The sequence below is a fragment of the Pezoporus wallicus genome, unplaced genomic scaffold (assembly GCF_028554395.1).
Source record: "Pezoporus wallicus isolate ANWC-B61680 ecotype Strahan unplaced genomic scaffold, APGP_CSIRO_Pwel_v1 contig_2348, whole genome shotgun sequence".
In the NCBI taxonomy this organism is placed as follows: domain Eukaryota; kingdom Metazoa; phylum Chordata; class Aves; order Psittaciformes; family Psittacidae; genus Pezoporus; species Pezoporus wallicus.
In genome coordinates, this window is record NW_026636985.1 from 1,280,137 (window position 1) to 1,296,710 (window position 16,574).

The 16,574-nt window shown below is 49.2% G+C and overlaps 1 protein-coding gene across 6 annotated transcripts in view; it reads right to left on the bottom strand.

Annotated features, from left to right (window-relative positions):
• Positions 1–16,574, bottom strand: part of AAK1 (AP2 associated kinase 1) — a 73,296-nt gene that overhangs the window by 15,752 nt on the left and 40,970 nt on the right. For 2 of the 6 annotated variants that reach the window (XM_057402529.1, XM_057402527.1), the window contains exons 12-17: positions 16,261–16,482; positions 12,820–13,049; positions 12,027–12,184; positions 11,516–11,632; positions 9,903–9,998; positions 146–247 (exon numbers count right to left, since the gene is read on the bottom strand). In XM_057402529.1, coding sequence (XP_057258512.1) covers positions 146–247; positions 9,903–9,998; positions 11,516–11,632; positions 12,027–12,184; positions 12,820–13,049; positions 16,261–16,482 — 925 coding nt within the window. Of the gene's footprint in view, positions 1–145; positions 248–4,410; positions 4,489–9,902; positions 9,999–11,515; positions 11,633–12,026; positions 12,185–12,819; positions 13,050–16,260; positions 16,483–16,574 lie in introns of those variants that run through there. The other 4 variants (XM_057402526.1, XM_057402530.1, XM_057402531.1 and 1 more) reach the window with 3 other exon arrangements.

Genomic DNA, 16,574 nt, shown 5'->3' on the forward strand with positions numbered 1-16,574 from the left:
CATCCATAGCTTCCCATTGCACTGAGTTTCCCCAACAGCAGCAGCTGTTTTGGGAGCCCAGTGGGGTCAACACGCAGAGGCAGCATGCAGGACAAGACATGCTGTGTAAGACAGAGGGGAGGGGGCACCCTGGGTTTCTCTTTACCATTCACAGCATCTGAGGTGCTACCGAAGGGGTCAGCGAGAGGCAGGATATCAGGGAGCAGAAGCGCAGTCTCAGGAGATTTGAGTCCCTCAATCAGTTTTTCTGGGTTACAGCAGGAAAAGGAGGAAAGCAGCAGAGAAAGAAAAGCAAACAGAAGAGACAACGTTAATCAGGAGCTCAGTTCAGGGCCTCAGAGTCCAGCGTGGCAGCCTCCAAAGAGCATCCGCACAGTGTTGTGGGCAAACACACTATCACTGAGAGATGGTAGAGGGCAGCTCCTCACTCACCATGGTCTTCTAAGACAGCTGAGGATATCCTCATCCACTGTGCACTGCTCTCCCTAAGGAGCCTATTCATTTGCTCAAGAATGGAATACTCACAGCTTCAGCAAAGGCAAGAATCACGGAGACACTGAAGTGCCAGACACTGGAACCTGCCCTTGGGTTAAACAGCTCTTTAGGTACCAATTCATTATGTCAATGATCAGGTTTCAAATCAGACACATCATCCTCAGCAGCACAACTCTCTGTGGTTCCCATTATCCCTCACACAAAGAAATGCAGAGAGCCCGGGCAAAAAGCTCATCTCAGTTATTAATCTGGGAGATGAGTGATTTCACCATCAAACTAAGCAGGTTTCCAGGACCCAGATGAATGATTCAGCTTTCCCAAGGGATTCTTCACAAAGGAAGGAGATAAAGGACGTTCTGAGGGCTTGCTAGAAGGAATCACCTTCAGCAGAACACCTCTGATAAACTGTGCTCCACATGGACACACTCAACTTGTGGAAACGGTGCGTTTGCAATCCAAGGTTAGAAGGAGCTGTGGCCCTGGCCCTCCTTTACAAAGCTTTTACATCCGTGGTTTGTGTTGGGAGCTCAAAGGCTGGTGGTGTTATTTATTATCCACGTGGCTCTCAACAACTCGGGCTCTGGAATCCTGCTCTATAAAAGACAATGCTGAGAAAGCCAAAGAAGAGCTTAAACTGCACTGTTCCATACACGGCAATGCCATCCATCTTTTGTATTGCCCTATGTAAGTAATAACACAGCCTTGTGGCTTTGGAGCTACTTAGTCAAAGCAGCACAACTTCTACTCCCCATGGAATACCTCACAAGCCACTAAAGCAACCAGGAGGGGAAGGAAATCTAACAAGCAAGCCAAGAGGCAGCTGTTGTATCATTAAGGGCCTGAAGAAGGTCAACTGAAAGGAAAAACCTGATGTACTTGAATGTACTTGCACCCTTGGATGTGCTTGCGACCTTCCCCACCTCAATGAGGAATACACAGCATTAAAGGTTGCATTTGCCAAAGAAAAGACACCCTAACTGCATCCCATTGGATGAACAAGGAGGCTGGGAGCAGGGGCTTGGCAACAAAAAGCAGTCTTAATGCTATCAAAAAGGGGACTAAGAGGATGGAATTGCTTAAAGGGTGTTGGGAAAGCACAAAACACAACACAGGAGAGAGGCCTGGTGACAACAAGGAACATGCTCAACTCCTTTGCCCATAAGTGAAGCAGCAGGTAACAGGCATTCAGCCAGGTACCAGTTAATCCAGAGAGCCAGGCACAAGACACAACTGCAGCAGGACCTATGGACTGCCTCAGAGTTGAGCAGTTTCAGGCTGGGTTTGGCTCCTACTTTGAGATGAAGTTTGTCAGCAGTAAAGTGACACATGGGACATGGTGAGTGCACTCCCATTTCAGGCCTAAGATAATCCTTTCAGAGCAGTCTGCAGTCAGAGCACACCTGCAGTAACCATCCCTTTTACAATCCCATTGCCAAGTGTCTCGCTCCTCCAAGTCTCCCTCCTTCCACCTTACCTTTCCAAACAGCTTCCTCCTTTCCCATTACTGCAGAGTCTCCATTTAACACAGTGGATCTGCCTCTTGGTCAGGTACTAGACTGTTGCCTATTGAGCTGAGCCACATTATGAACATGCAGAAACTGAGACCAAACAGGGTGTTCCTTCTTCCCTACATGTTAGTTTTAAACTCTGGCCCCTGGGCTCAACTGGTTTTATGCAACACTTTAAGCTGTCAGTGGTTCTTTGTGTTATCTTGCCTCACGAGACCTCCTTGCTTGTTTCCCCCCATTGTAGGTGCTGTTACTGGCAGTCACCTCAACACCCAGTGCATGATTCAAGGAACTTTATCCCTTTTGAGTGAGGCTGGGAAGTCCAACAAGAACAAGGTGTCAGGATGGATGGGAAAGGAAAGACCAAAAGCAGCAGAAAAAAAATCAGAGGCCTCAAGTCTGTTTTGAGGCTTAGCAATTCATTCCCCTGCTTTGCTTTGTGCTGCATCTTCTATTAACCTGAGGATGAAGAGGTACAGGAACAGCAGTTGCTTTAAGTAGTGGGGAAACTCACGTTCAACTAAGAGCAAAGGAGAAGCTAATGAAGGCCCTGTGAAATCCATGGCCCCACATTAGTTAGCAGGAACACCTCTACAAGAGCTAGGATTGGTCTCTTTGGCATGACACAGTTATTAAACACACACATGTATGTGTCTTCTGAAGCCACATCAGACACTCAGGTCCAAGAACCCAGCGTGCCTCTGCAGTGGCAAATAAACCCAGCTCTTGAGCCCCTGCTTCACCACTGCTCCAGTGATCAAAGCAGTGACTCAAGGAGGGCACCTTCTGCACGCTGGGCACGAGTATCAGCTGCAGTTCAGCTCCATGGAGCCCTAGAAGGAAAAGCCTTCTCCCTCATGATACTGAGCTGCAGTTTGGGTTCTGCCACCAAGGGAAGTCTCCAGCAGACGTTTAATTTGTCATTTCCAAGGGAAAAGCTGCTTCACCTGCAAGTGAAGTCATGGCTGAGATGGTGAGCAGGCAGCAATGCTAAGTAACCTGTATGAGTAAGGAATACAGCAGTGCAAGGCGAGGGAAAACTGGGATTAGTAGTCTCATTTCTGGTACCTGTACTAACCCTACAGTTCCAAGTCAAGTACAGGTGAAGTGATCTTCAACTGCAGAGCAGACTCCACCACCAAATAGAGGAATTTATACTGTCAGAGTCCTTCTGCCTCAAACCCAACGGACAGATCCTGATTATTCCTACAGAGACAAATGCACAAGGCCAAGAAAACCTAACCCAATATAAAGGTATTTCTATCACAGAGCTCCTGAAGGGCTTTACACAAACTCCAGGTGCTTTAACCGATACCTGTGCTCCCACATGAGGCTGCCTCTTGGAGACATCCTCTCCCCCAGGCTTTGGGGGTCACAGGGGAAGAAAGCTCAGCTCTGGTTCAGGACTGAGCTGACCATTGGGTTTTCTACTTTGCCCATTCTCAGGCCTGACAGGATAGCAGCAACCTCTCCATGGCTTTGCACCAGTGAGTAAGGACAGGGGCTGAGTAAGCAAGAGTCAACAGCACACCTTAAGAAGGTGTCTGAGCTTACCAGTGTGCAGGGGGTGGATTAAAAAGTGCCCCATCAGCCCTTCCCAGAGCTAAAGCCCAGGCACATACTGCAGCCTTTGGACAAGTGTTTCACGTTCTTGTGACGTTCCAGTTCCTCCCAGTAAGAAACGAGTGATTATTGCCTCTCAGAGCCACAGTAAGCAAAACCCACTGCAGAGAAAGCAACGCGAGAGCCTACAGCTAACAGCTCTCACAGGCAGCCCCAAACCAGAGATGCTGGTAGCTTCAGAGACTGCAAAACCAAATCACTTCCTCCTGGAATGAAAGCAAGAGCCTTTCCTCTGATTGGCACCAGCATAAGAAGGAGGTAATGCCATTTCCCATCAGCAGCATTAACTCTGATTTATACCACGGGACCAGCAGGCAGGTTCAAACCCCATGCGTAGGTTGGGAAGCACAGCTCTGGACAACCCAGGGAGAAACTCCTGACCTTTTCCTTCAGATCCCTTCTTTTCTAACACATGCAACAGTGTGATTTGGGGGATTTTAAATCAGTTTGCACAGACTTTGCCTCTGCAAAGCCTCAGCTGGCATGCTGCATTTATACTGGGCGATAGTGATTTGTCAAGCAGCAAAGTATCTGCAGGAAGCATTTTAAGAAAGACTAGAGTTATGAAAACCTATAAACCAAGAGACAAGGGTGGCAAATGGGGTTTGAGTCAGAGCAGGACATTAGAAAGAAGAAAGACTCCTGAAACACTCGAAGTTAAAAAGGGAACAGAGGGCAAAGCTCTGCCCTCAGCTGTAACACAGCCAACAGCCAAGATGCAACACCTCAAAGCCAAAGGAGATGCCACCAGCCAGGCACAGCACACAGCAAGAACGTTACTCACTCGTGTACTGGGGAGGAAGAGCAAAAAGAAAGGCAGCTCAATAGAGCACACAGCAGAGGTCTTTTCTTCGGATGTCAACTGAGGAAGAAAGACAAGGGTGTGAAACTCCTGCCAAGTCCAGTGTGCTGCGAGTGGGAGGGCAAGTCACCAAGGTGGGCAGGGATTAGTCATTCTGCCTATTGATTAGCCAAGGACCAAAGAGTAAAGGAGGCCCTGCATGCTACGCAGCAGCAGAGCACCTGGACTCATCAAGGGAAGGCACTGGACTTTCATTTTCCTAATGGAGTTCTTGTGACTTGGGATTGTTTCTTATACAGCAGAAGGAGGAAGAGAAGGATAACAAACAGGAGGAGTTGGCATGCTTTAAATACCCACCACTTTGCAGCACCGCAGAGTAACAGGACAGCATTTAACAGATGAGACTCAATCTTAGGTTATCTCTTCAGATCTCAATATCCTTTTGGATCAAACCAAAACCCTGAACAGAAATGATACTATGTGCACTTCTTTCGCTGGGATCCCTGTAGCCCATTGGCTTTGTTCCTCCAACTCATCCGTATTGTACTCTCAGTTAACAACATGGCAACAAGTTCAAGTTCCTATATGAGTAGCTCTCCTTTTGCCTCTTCCCAACTCAAGATGTGAACTCAGATCCTTACACATCCATAAGTGCTTGTGTGTATCTGCAATTACTTCATCTCAGTGTGTCACAGAATCCCAGACTGGTTTGGGCTGAAGGGACCTTAAACTGTCCCTTTTCAACCCCCTGCCCATGGCAGGGCGTTGGAGCTGGATGATCTTGGTTTGAATCTGCACTGCAAGATACCTACTCCCTTAGCCCTTTGATGAGCATCCTCTCAGACTAACACCAAAATGCATCAGACCGTGAACATCTGAAGCAAATAAAAAGGCAAGAATCATCCTTAAGTGTTATTCAAAAGCTTTAGAGAACTCCAACATGACAATGACTCTATAATAAGCAACACTGTTTGCTTTCCCATCAGAAATGAGAACCAGCGTGGGCTCAGATGGCACAGGGGTGCTTTCTTGGCCTGTGTTTCCCTCCCCAGCTCTATCTGTGTGTTTACTTAGCTGTGCCAGACATGGAACATCTCTTGTCTCACTTTCTGTTACGGTCAAGACAATGCCACAGAGGGCTCTTGGTGGTGCTGTTCCTCAGACAAACAACTCCACTAAAGACACATTTGTCCCTCAGCTGCAGTTAAGCTGCTGAATTACTGCAGGGAGTAAATGGTCGTGTCAATGCACAAAGAAGGATCCATTCTCCTTTGAGGAGGGCTATCAAAGATGGGCTCATTGTGCAACGATGGCACTGTAGTCGGTTCTGATGCAGGGAGGCCCCCAGTACAACCACAGGGACTCAGCCTGTGCAATCCACAGCACGAGGGAGTTTGTCCTCCAGCCAGAGCCATGGGGGAGCAGAGCTGCTGTTTCTCAGCTCTCACACCTCAGTGCTGCTGCTCCACAGCTTCTCCATGCTTGCTCTGCTGCCAAGGACCCACTCCCACCACCTCATCTCTGCCTCTTCTGCAGACAGGAGAGGAGAGAATGAGCTGGGTTAGGATTAGGGAAGGTCACGTATCTGGAACTAGAGTGAGGAGGAGACACGTCCCTCCCATCCCAACCAACCCTCAAGCCACTGGAAAGGAGTCGGTTTGGCAGCATCTCAGAGGGCATCTCCCTCACCTTGGTTATCTCAACACGTTTCTAGACTAAGAGGATCTAAACCCTTTCTTGACACTAACGATGACTGCAGCATTCCAATTTCAGTGGTTAACAGGGGACATGGGCTAAAAGCACAAGTATTCACACACTGGGGTAAGCCTCCCATTAAACCCTCCTGCAGAGCAGGCTTAAAACCCCAGATTTGGGACTATTCACAGAGTGAAACCTCAATGACAAAGGGAAAGAGCAGTCTTGAAGCTTCATAACTCAGTTTAGTTTCAGGTCTCTTAAATACCTTGGTGCACGGTTTAGCAGTTAAATCCTCACTTTAACCCTAAAGCAAGGTTTAGGGTTCAATTGTCCTGAATTCATAGCAATAGACATGAAGCAGCCACATGTAACAGGAAAATCACCATTCCCCATTCTGATTTATCAGCAGTGGAGCCTGCAATAAGCTTCTTAAGAAGAACTTGGCTCCCTTTCCTGCACACACACAAGGAAAAATGTCTGCAGCAGGAATATTTCATTCTCCCTTATTTTAACAGATGTTTTGCCATATTTTTTACATCCCTCTTGCCAGCTCCTCTTCCTAGCTACAATTCCATTAAGACTTGCAGCCATTATATGCAGGAGAAGGAGGAATATATTGAAAACCATTCTACTTCCTCTTGATTATTGGCCAGAGCTGGTATTTCTGCCTTCTATGGGTGCTGTTACCTCTTCTCCAGAAGCACTTGATGAGAAACATGGTACCCACAACAAATGAAAACCCATCTCCTCTAGGACACTGAGCATCTCCAGTGCTGTGACCCACACGAATGCTCTGATAGAGCCAGCACTCCAGTTTGCCTTTACTGACCACATGGATCCCAACCTGTGATCTTGCTAAAGCAAGTGGCCCTACTTAGAATCATGGAATGGATTGGGTTGGAAGGGACCTTAAAGCTCCTCCAGCTCCAATCCCTGCCACGGGCAGGGACTCCTTCCACTGGAGCAGCTTGCTCCAAGCCCCTGTGTCCAACCTGGCCTTGAACACTGCCAGGGATGGGGCAGCCACAGCTTCTCTGGGCACCCTGTGCCAGCGCCTCAGCACCCTCACAGGGAAGAGCTTCTGCCTCAGAGCTCATCTCAGTCTCCCCTCTGGCAGGTTCAAGCCATTCCCCTTGGCCTGTCCCTCCAGGCCCTTGTCCCAAGCCCCTCTCCAGGTTTCCTGCAGCCCCTTCAGGCACTGGAGCTGCTCTCAGGTCTCCCCTTCAGGAGCCTTCTCTTCTCCAGGCTGCCCCAGCCCAGCTCTCAGCCTGGCTCCAGAGCAGAGCTGCCCCAGCCCTCGCAGCAGCTCCATGGCCCTCCTTAGAGCCACATGTGTTGGCTGCAGCTCCACAGCTCCTCCATTCTGCAGGGGGCTGCCTGCGGATGCACCCCATGGGTGTTTGCTGTGTTTCAGGCATCATTTGTTTGTTTCTCCTGAATCTGTTACAGGAAGGCTCATGCGTCCTGAGCATCCTGAGGAAAGGTGGGAAAGCCCAAGGAGGTCCCTGGCCACCATGCAGGCAATGCCACCTGCACCCTCAGGTGCCAGCAAAGGGAACAAGTTCGTAGCATAAGCAGATAAGGAAGCTGAGCCCTCAGCAGCCCCTCAGCTGCCACAGGTTTAGAGCTGACAACACGGGCTCTGTATGACAAATAGGGAAAATACCAGATAAAAGCCTTCCTTATGCCTGCACTGAAAGCCTTCCCTAACAACACTCCTCTTGTGAGCACGGGGTGAAGGCTCACACTCGCTCCTCAAAGGGCTGCGCGTGCTCCCAGTCTATAAACCAGACGTGCAATGGTTTCAAAGCAATGAGATTCACTGTCAGGGCTTGAGAAGAAATGAAAATATTCCGAACAGAAAGCAAGTATCCAGGCAGAAGCTCTTCCCTGTGAGGGTGCTGAGGCGCTGGCACAGGGTGCCCAGAGAAGCTGTGGCTGCCCCATCCCTGGCAGTGCTCAAGGCCAGGTTGGACACAGGGCCTTGGAGCAAGCTGCTCTAGTGGAAGATGTCCCTGCCCATGGGAGGGGGCTGGGACTGGATGAGCTTTAAGGTCCCTTCCAACCCAAACCAGGCTGGGATTCTGTGATTTAGAACTCACAAAGAAATTGAGCTGCTTCTGCACACGACAAAGGCATCCTGCAACCGTGCAGCCGGAGATGCTGCTGTACCAAGAGACTGAAGGCAATCCCAGCTCTACTCAAAGGATGCCTTTCACATGCAAGTCAGCACATTGCTCTCCTCCAAGACCTCTCTGCTTGCCGTGGGGATGCTTCTGCCTAGGTAACGTAGACACAGGGAAACAAAGATGACTCTGTTCTGTGTGACAGACACACAGACTGAAACCCCACGTCCATTCTGTTGAATTCACAAGCACAGATAGCTCCCTCCCAAGCTAAGGAGAGATCTCTGGCCCTTGAAAACATTTAGGAGCATCTGGCCTCAAGTTTTATATATATAAACCGGAGATGTCTTTGCAGGAAGCCAACAAAGCCACATCTACACACACCACAAAACCTGCAGAGTGGTTATTGGTACCCAAGGGCAGCGTTGAAAGAAGCCACTGCAGAGGAACTGCCCCTGCTATGAAGAACTCTAGAGCTCCTGCAGCCCAGGGTCCAACTGCTGCTTTATATGGTTGTGCTGTACCAAATGCAATAGGCAATAAGGAAAGCAACCACCTCTGTGTGCATCTGTCTGCACTGAGCACACTGCCAGAGCTGACAGACTTCATGTCAGGAAAACCAATGCTTCCAATGGTATTTGGGAGGAAGAAGAGCATGCAGGGACCTATCTGCCTTCTGTAAGCTTGTTTCACACAGGAGATGGGCTGGTCAAGTGCTGTAAGTTCTGTTTCTTCTCTCAACCTGCAGCATTTATGAGTAAAATCCCTGTGGAAGCAAACCACGTTTCTCGTGCTCTTTGAGCATCCACCAGAAGGAAGCAAGCTCCACAGTTAGGGAAAGAAACAGATACTTCTTTTTTTAACCCCGAATTGCTTAACTGTTCATGGAGAGATGCCACCTTTGCAAGCACAGCTTGAAGGCTGGTGTCCTCCACCAGTGAGCCACAGCTTGAGAGAAGGACAAGGGCAAGAGCTGTAACCAGCACTTGTCCTCTGGGGCTAGTGGCCAACAAGGGACCCGAAACATACATTGACAGGAGAAACTCCAAGGAAAAAACCAACATTCCCATATTCCAAACCCCACCAGCTCCAAGGCACTTACATAATCTTGTGCTAAAAAGTGCTGGCAGAGATGCGTGCATAGGAAAGGCTCTGAAGCAGCACCGCAAAGCAAATGGAAATAGCTACCAACTGCACCAGAGGCTTTTGCCAAATGAGGAAATGTTCCATGTTAAACTCGTGCATCTGCAAGAGACCCTGGAAGCCAAAGAAACACTGACTCTAATGGCAAAGGAAAGAGGAGCAATAATAAAAACTACCCTTTCAAACCTGGAGACTGATCTGAGCACAGCTTAGATCAGAACAGGCAAATACCCAGGCATTATTTTTGCCTTTGAATACTGAGCCTTTCAAGACACCAACACTGTTGGCATTAGAAACAAGGTGATAACCCTACAATCTGCCATGAAAACGAAGGGCTCTGCACTGCTCCCACTGATGAAAGCCTTACACACCACTACAGCTTGTCAATGCCCAGCACTCCTGGCTGAGGCCCAGGATTTCAAGTGTGCCTAGAAATAGAAGCAGATTAAGCATACAAAACAAAGACCACGAATGTGTCCCCCCCTCTATAAAGTCAGTTCCAGTTACCTGGCGTGTCGGATAATGGGAGAGGAATGAAAGGGTCAGGCACAGTCAGAAGAGAAGGGCTAGTGTCCAAGCTCAGAATGTCTTTCGTTTTCTCAGCTGGTACCCAGGAAGAGAAAAGGCAGAGTGAAACAGAGCAGAGAAACAAGCAGAAAGCATTGAGCAAAACCTCAGTGTCAGAGTGCAGGCTGTGGCCTGACAAGAACACACACACTCAGAACCAGTTTGTGTTGCCAGGGGAAGGAAAGAAAGAGGGAAAACCCAACAACCCCAAACAACTATTACCACGTAGCTTTCCAACACAGCTGAACTCACAGACCTCTAAACATTCCTTGAAAGGGCAGTACTATTCCCTCACTTCAAGCAGGACAGAAGGTGAAATGCCTCCACAAAGGCCACACAGCAGCCCCACGCTGGGCCTCTTTGTCAGCAATATACAGCATCTTGCATCAGACAAGCTGTATCTACCAGCAAAGAGAAAGAAAAGGGCTAGAACCACCTAGTGCCAAAATACCTCCCAGAAACCTTCCTATGAGAGAGCTACTAAAAGAATCAAACATGCTATAGCACCCAGAAAGCCCAGAACATGCAGATGCTTCTCAGGCATATTACAGCTGGATCTGGAGCTGCTGCAACTCAACATCACTCCACAAAGGCTGATGGAACATCATAAACTGAGCACAGGGCACTCCTGCATCATGGACTTCAACTCCTTCATTATTAGGTAAGAGCCAACACCACCAAGCTCAGTTATAAGCTCCTCTAAATCTCTTTTTATAAATAGAAATAAGCACAAATGGATTTGTCGCTTCCTTAGGGCTCCTGGAAGCAGGTTTCCAACAGTGAGAAGTGATGCTGAAGATGTAGAACCAAGCAGCAGCGCTCACTCAGCTTCTCAGCATGGAAGGGGCTGCTCATGGCAAAACCTTGGCACCAAAGGAGACACCAGATGAGGTCACACATACAGAAGCCTCTGCATAAAAGTCTCTTAGACCAGCCAAGGACTTGTGGCCTCTGGACCCAGACAGCAGAGCCAGGGCAAAACTTGCCTTCATCATCTAACATGTCAGTTATGAGACCCACTGTGCTCTTCCCTGCTCACTCCTGGCTCTGCAATTCCTGCAGCAGAGACATTATCATCCCTGCTCCTCTCCTCCTTCATACAGCCAAAGAGCTGCAGGCAAGGGATACCTTCCAGCATGTCTGTCCTGTGGCTCCGAGTCCAATTCCCTTATTGCACACTCCATATTTCACTTTTAATTAATGACTTACTTTTAATTAACACTTTTAATTATGAGCTGCATGGAGCTGCAACACATTAAGAGTTTTTCTTGTGAATTTAAGGGGCTCACTTGGTTTCCTCCCTCACCAAAAGCCTCACCTCTACCTGCAGGCAGTGCCTCCTCTCTGTGCTACCCAACTGTGAGAAGCACACGTCATTCCTACCTTGCCTTCTCCACTGAAACACCAACCCTATCCTAGAGCTCTCAAAGCCAAGGCCCAGCTCTATTTCGATCAGTTTTGCCATCCTTTCAAAGAGGCTATGACAAAAAGTTGCTGTTTTCCTGCAGTGCTTCTGCAGAGCATCATCCTCTAGGTCACATCCACACACTCACCTGGTCCAGGAGCGAAGGAAGAGCCACCAAATGCATCCGGCTGGGCCGCAGATGAAGCCGGCTGGAAACCTGGGATCAAGTTCTCTGTGGAGCTGCCCATCTTCTCTGGAGCTTTCCCTGAAATGCCAGATGCACATTTAGGGATAAAACTTCCATTGCGAAGGTTGGGTCCTTCCCTAGACTTTTCATGATGCTACTGCAGGATGTGGCTTTAAGCCCCTTCCTGCAAACCCCAACTCACAGATTAAGCAGAGTTTAAACTGCAGCTCCTACACCAACTGATCAAGGCTGCTTTGGGAGGGGTTAGTACCTCTGCCTTTGAGGATCATGCTCATTTAACTGCAATGGCTCAGCAAAGAGGACAAGGACTGAGAAGGATTTAGCTCTTACAAGCACAGAGGACCGTGATAATATGGGAAAAGCCCAGCAGCATTTGCCCAACAGCATCACCATTCCATGCCATCTTCTGTTCTGAGGGCAGGCGGGTATAAAAGGATCTCCATGAACCTACCATCACCCAGCTTTGCAAAGTCCTTGTTCAGCAGCTCCTCAGCTGTGAGTTTGGAGAAGTTATCATCATCAAATGGATTCCACGTGGAGACATCGGGCGGGTTATAGACATTCTGCTGTGAGGTCCTTGGGGAACCCGAGGGTGTGGTGGAAGCAGATCTGTATGTGATCATCCCAACCAAACAACAGACATTAATAACCCATCTGAAACTCTCTGGCCAGCACTAGGTGCTGGTCCAAGCTACTACATTACAATTACTTCCTACTTAAAACACAAGTCATTGTACTTGCATGCTCAGGGACCTGGGACCTGCTACCCTTGCCTATTCTTAACGTGGTTGTGCATCCTGGAGTCGAGGATTAAAACCAGGATCAGCAGCACCCCATTTGAAACAATTCCCTGCAATGCCCTCATGGAGACTTCCTGCCTGTAGACACTGTGAGAGGGAGCTAGTCAGTATCCCAGGGGAGTGCTGATGTCAAGCAGCAAGCACGAAGCATGCACCAGGGCTACTGGTGGAAGAGCTGAAACAGCAGTAGCTTCTGTAATCCAGAGTGCAGGCCCTGTCTGCTTTGCTTTTAGTAAGCATGGAAGCACTCAGGACTTCTGCCCTTGGGGAAGCTTTTCAGGCACTTTGTGCCAAGCCCTAAACTTCTGGTCTTCAGAAAGCAAAGACTCATTTAGAGTCTTTGGCAGTTTGCTGCCTACCTTCATCTTTACGTCTAGGGAGCCTCAAGAACCTCATTTCCCCCCTCCCTCCATACCCTTTGACACCAGGTGACCAAGCACCTACTTGGACTTGTTGAGACTGGCCTCAGCAGCAGCTGCCTGCAGGAGCTGGGTGGACTTGCTGGCTGGAACCCCGAACACCGCGCTGTGGGTCACGTCGCTCAGAATCCTCCTGTGGCCTGCACGCTGGGTCTTAGGGGAGGATGGAGGGGTGAGAGACCCCAGCTTCTGCCCCTGCACTGCTGGAGGGGGGGTCGTCTGAGGCTTTTGCTGTGGCCTCATTTGTGCCTGCATCTAGGAGAGAAAGGGCAGTAATATGTCCCTGTTCATGAAGAGCAGGCACGATGAAAACACAGCTCCGTGCTGAAGGATCTGAGCTTCGAGTCATGGATTGGGAATAGTCAGGAGGGGAACAAACACACAAAGAACTGGGGACAAGGAGGAATTCAATTCACTGATGCACAGAATTCCAGTATTGCTACAACTGCACAAGTAGAGGCTTTCTCCTCTTTCTATGGAAGGCAAAGCCTCTGTTAGTGCTTGGTGTTAAAGACTGCCTGGTCTCAGGAGCTTGAACACAGATGAAGAGGCTGAGATCCAGGGCAGAGGTAACATCAGTTCAGAGTGTGCAGGACTCCTATTGTAGGGACACAAGGAGTGAAGAGCAGCGCTTCTTCCAGCAGATAATGCGTGACTGGGGTCAAATCCCTAAAGGGGATACAGGGTTTGTGCAGAAATCTTGTGCAAGAAGCTTTCTTTTAGGGGAAACCCCCTCCAAGGACCACAGGAGCATCATTTGTCATTAAAACAATGGAGGAGAAACCCAGGCACGTTTGGTTTGGGTGGTTTTAAGTCAAGATAGCCAGCTACAAACCCTTTGGAAACTCCTCACACTGATCTTCTTCCATTCCCTCAGTCTTGTGTTAAACTCACATCCCTTTAAGTACTTGAAATACCGTTTGGTAGTGATAAATAACAGCATCGCTTACAGCTGTGTGAGTTTCCAGACTCTGCAGTGAGATAGCATGGCTGGATTTAAAGCAGGAAAACTGGAATGCAAAGAGCTGTGCACAACACCTCCACTGCCTGGGCACTCCCTCTATCCCCCCTGACCATATCCAACCAGGGAAAACAGAGGAAATACTTGGGAATACCTAAGAGGGCAATGAGAGTTATATCCCCAGCGTGGTACTTAACCACAGTGGGGGAAGGCAAACAAGTGGTTAGCTGCCTTGCTTTTCATTTAGCATCCTGTCAATTCACTGAGGTGCAAGCTGACCTGCCTGCTCCTGATGCACCCACCTTGCATCTCGCTATATAGGTCACTGCAGAACAGTACATTTGGTGCTGAGAAATCAAAGGGCAGTGCCAAAAACCACCCCAGAAATGAACGCAGAGCTGATTAAGCTGAAGTCTCACAACGTGAAAAGGTCCTGATGGGTCCTGGCTTGATACATTCTGCTCAAAGGCTCTGCAGAGACCATGTTTCACAATCACTTTTTAAATGAGCCCATCAACTGCTTTTGCTCTCCTGACTGCTGCAGGAGTGGAAAAGAGTCCAGATGCATCCATTCAGAGCAGCCTTCCAGGGGAAGAATGCTAACTCTCCATCTACCTGATGGAATAAAACTAAGGCCATTTTTTGTGCTAGTGAATCACAGCAAAGCCCTTTAGAGATGCTCTTCATTACCATGTGCACTGGGTTCAGCATTTCTCCTCTGAAAGGACCAGGATCATAATGGGCCTCATCCAAAACCTGCCTGCATGCACTGAAAATCTCCCACCACCTTTAAGGAACTGACTTGCCCCAGGTCATTCAGAACAGCAACAAGCCCAGGAACACAACAGCTCCAAGGCTGTCACCTCCCCTAAGCACCAGATTAGCACTGAGAATTACTATAAAACAAAGGGGTGAATGTGACAGCCTTGAGACACATTGGAGGGTAAAATGATGCTTCCCCAGTATTGCACAGGTCACTGGCTTATGGACTTTATCAGTCAAATTAATCCCTGATGTTACTTCAAAGGAGATTCATCAGATCCTGAATACCTGGCAAGTCATGCACAAGCAATGACCCCTTAGTTTGGACTCGAGCTCTGTGCTCCTGAAGTGGTTCCTTATTAATTACTGCTTGCTGTGGTACAGCACGGTAACAGGCAGCTTCCCTGCACATGCTTTCTGCCCAACCCACAGCTAGTGTTAGGGCCATCCCTTTGCACTTCCAAAACCTGGGATTATGCAGGAATGAAAGGAAAATGCCCAGCTTCCTCCCATATGCACTGCAGAGACACTTTGGCAGCGGGGATCCTGCCCTCTGGTGCAGCTCCCTGCCTTTACCACTGCGGGCAGCTACTTCCCTGGAGCAGACAGAGATTTGCCATTAAGTAAAGAGCATTTATTTTGGATGCACATTCACATGATTAAAATGGAGGATTTGCTTCTTTACTTTTAGGTTTTGAGAGAGGTGCTCTGAAAAGGCTCCTTTCCACAGCATTCATTTTGGAACAAAGTTATCCCAGTGTCAGAAACAGCCAGGAAAGGCTGTTGCACCTCCTTCTGCATCAGAGCCCTTAATACGGGATGGAAGATAGCCAAACAAGCAGCAATATAGAATCCCAGACTGGTTTGGGTTGGAAAGGGCCTTAAATCACCTTCCACTACAGCAGACTGCTCCAAGACCCTCTGTCCAACCTGGCCTTGAACACTGCCAGTGATGGGGCAGCCACAGCTTCTCTGGGCACCCTGTGCCAGCGCCTCAGCACCCTCACAGTAAAGAACTTCCTTATATCTAAGGTAAATCTTCTCTGTTCCCTGTTTAAACCCATCACCCCTTGTCCTATCCCTACAGTCCCTATGAAGAGTCCCTCTCCAGCATCCTTGTAACCCCCTTCAGACACTGGAAGCTGCTCTGAGGTCTCCACGCAGCTTCTCTGCTCCAGGCTGAACAGCCCCAGTGTTCTCATTCTGGCTCCATACAGGAGGTGCTCCAGCCCCTGAGCATCCTCATGGCCTCCCCTGGAATTGCTCCAACAGCTCCATGTCCTTCTTACACTGGGGACATAAACAGTGTTGTTCTGTTGCCTAATGCCCACCATGATGCATTACATACAAATAAGTTCTAGAAGTTTACTGCATGCCTTCTAAGGCAGCATGACAGGGGAGGGGTAGGGGAAAGCTGCATTAAGCAGCTATAAAGATCTTATCTGCTTTCTGGTCATCATCTACTCGTCTTCTTCCTATGGACACAGAGCACAACTCCCATGTACAGCACCCTGTTGCAAAGAGTAGTGCAACCAACTGCACAGGTGCCTGAGGTAGCAAGGTTTGCGCTGACATCTGCCACCCAGACACTATGGACAGCACACTAGGGACCAGCAGGCCCCAGAGCACCCATTACCTGGGCTCTGTGGGTCAGAAAAGCCCTGCTGAGCTGCTCCTGGGCTGTAGGACCTGGCAGGAGAACACTCACCAGCAACTCCGAACGCCTTCCCACAAGGCTCTTACCACTTGCTCCTGTGGCTGTGCTGGCTGGGCCACACTCTGCTGGGGCTGGGGCTGCGGCGGGGCTGGGGCTTGCTGCTTCTGCTGACCTGCTGCTCCTGCTGTCTTCTGCTGCATTGCTGCCTGCTGGGCCATCATCTGCTGCTGCTGCTGTTGCTGCTGCTGCTGGTAATAGTTCTGCATGAGCTGCTGCTGTGCTGGCGCTCCTTGCTGCATCACTGGGAACTGGGAAACAAGCAGCGGTTGAGCTGCTTGGTGAGCAACTGGGCACTGGGGTACCATCACCCCAACTTGGGGCCAGCCACAGGAATGGTTAC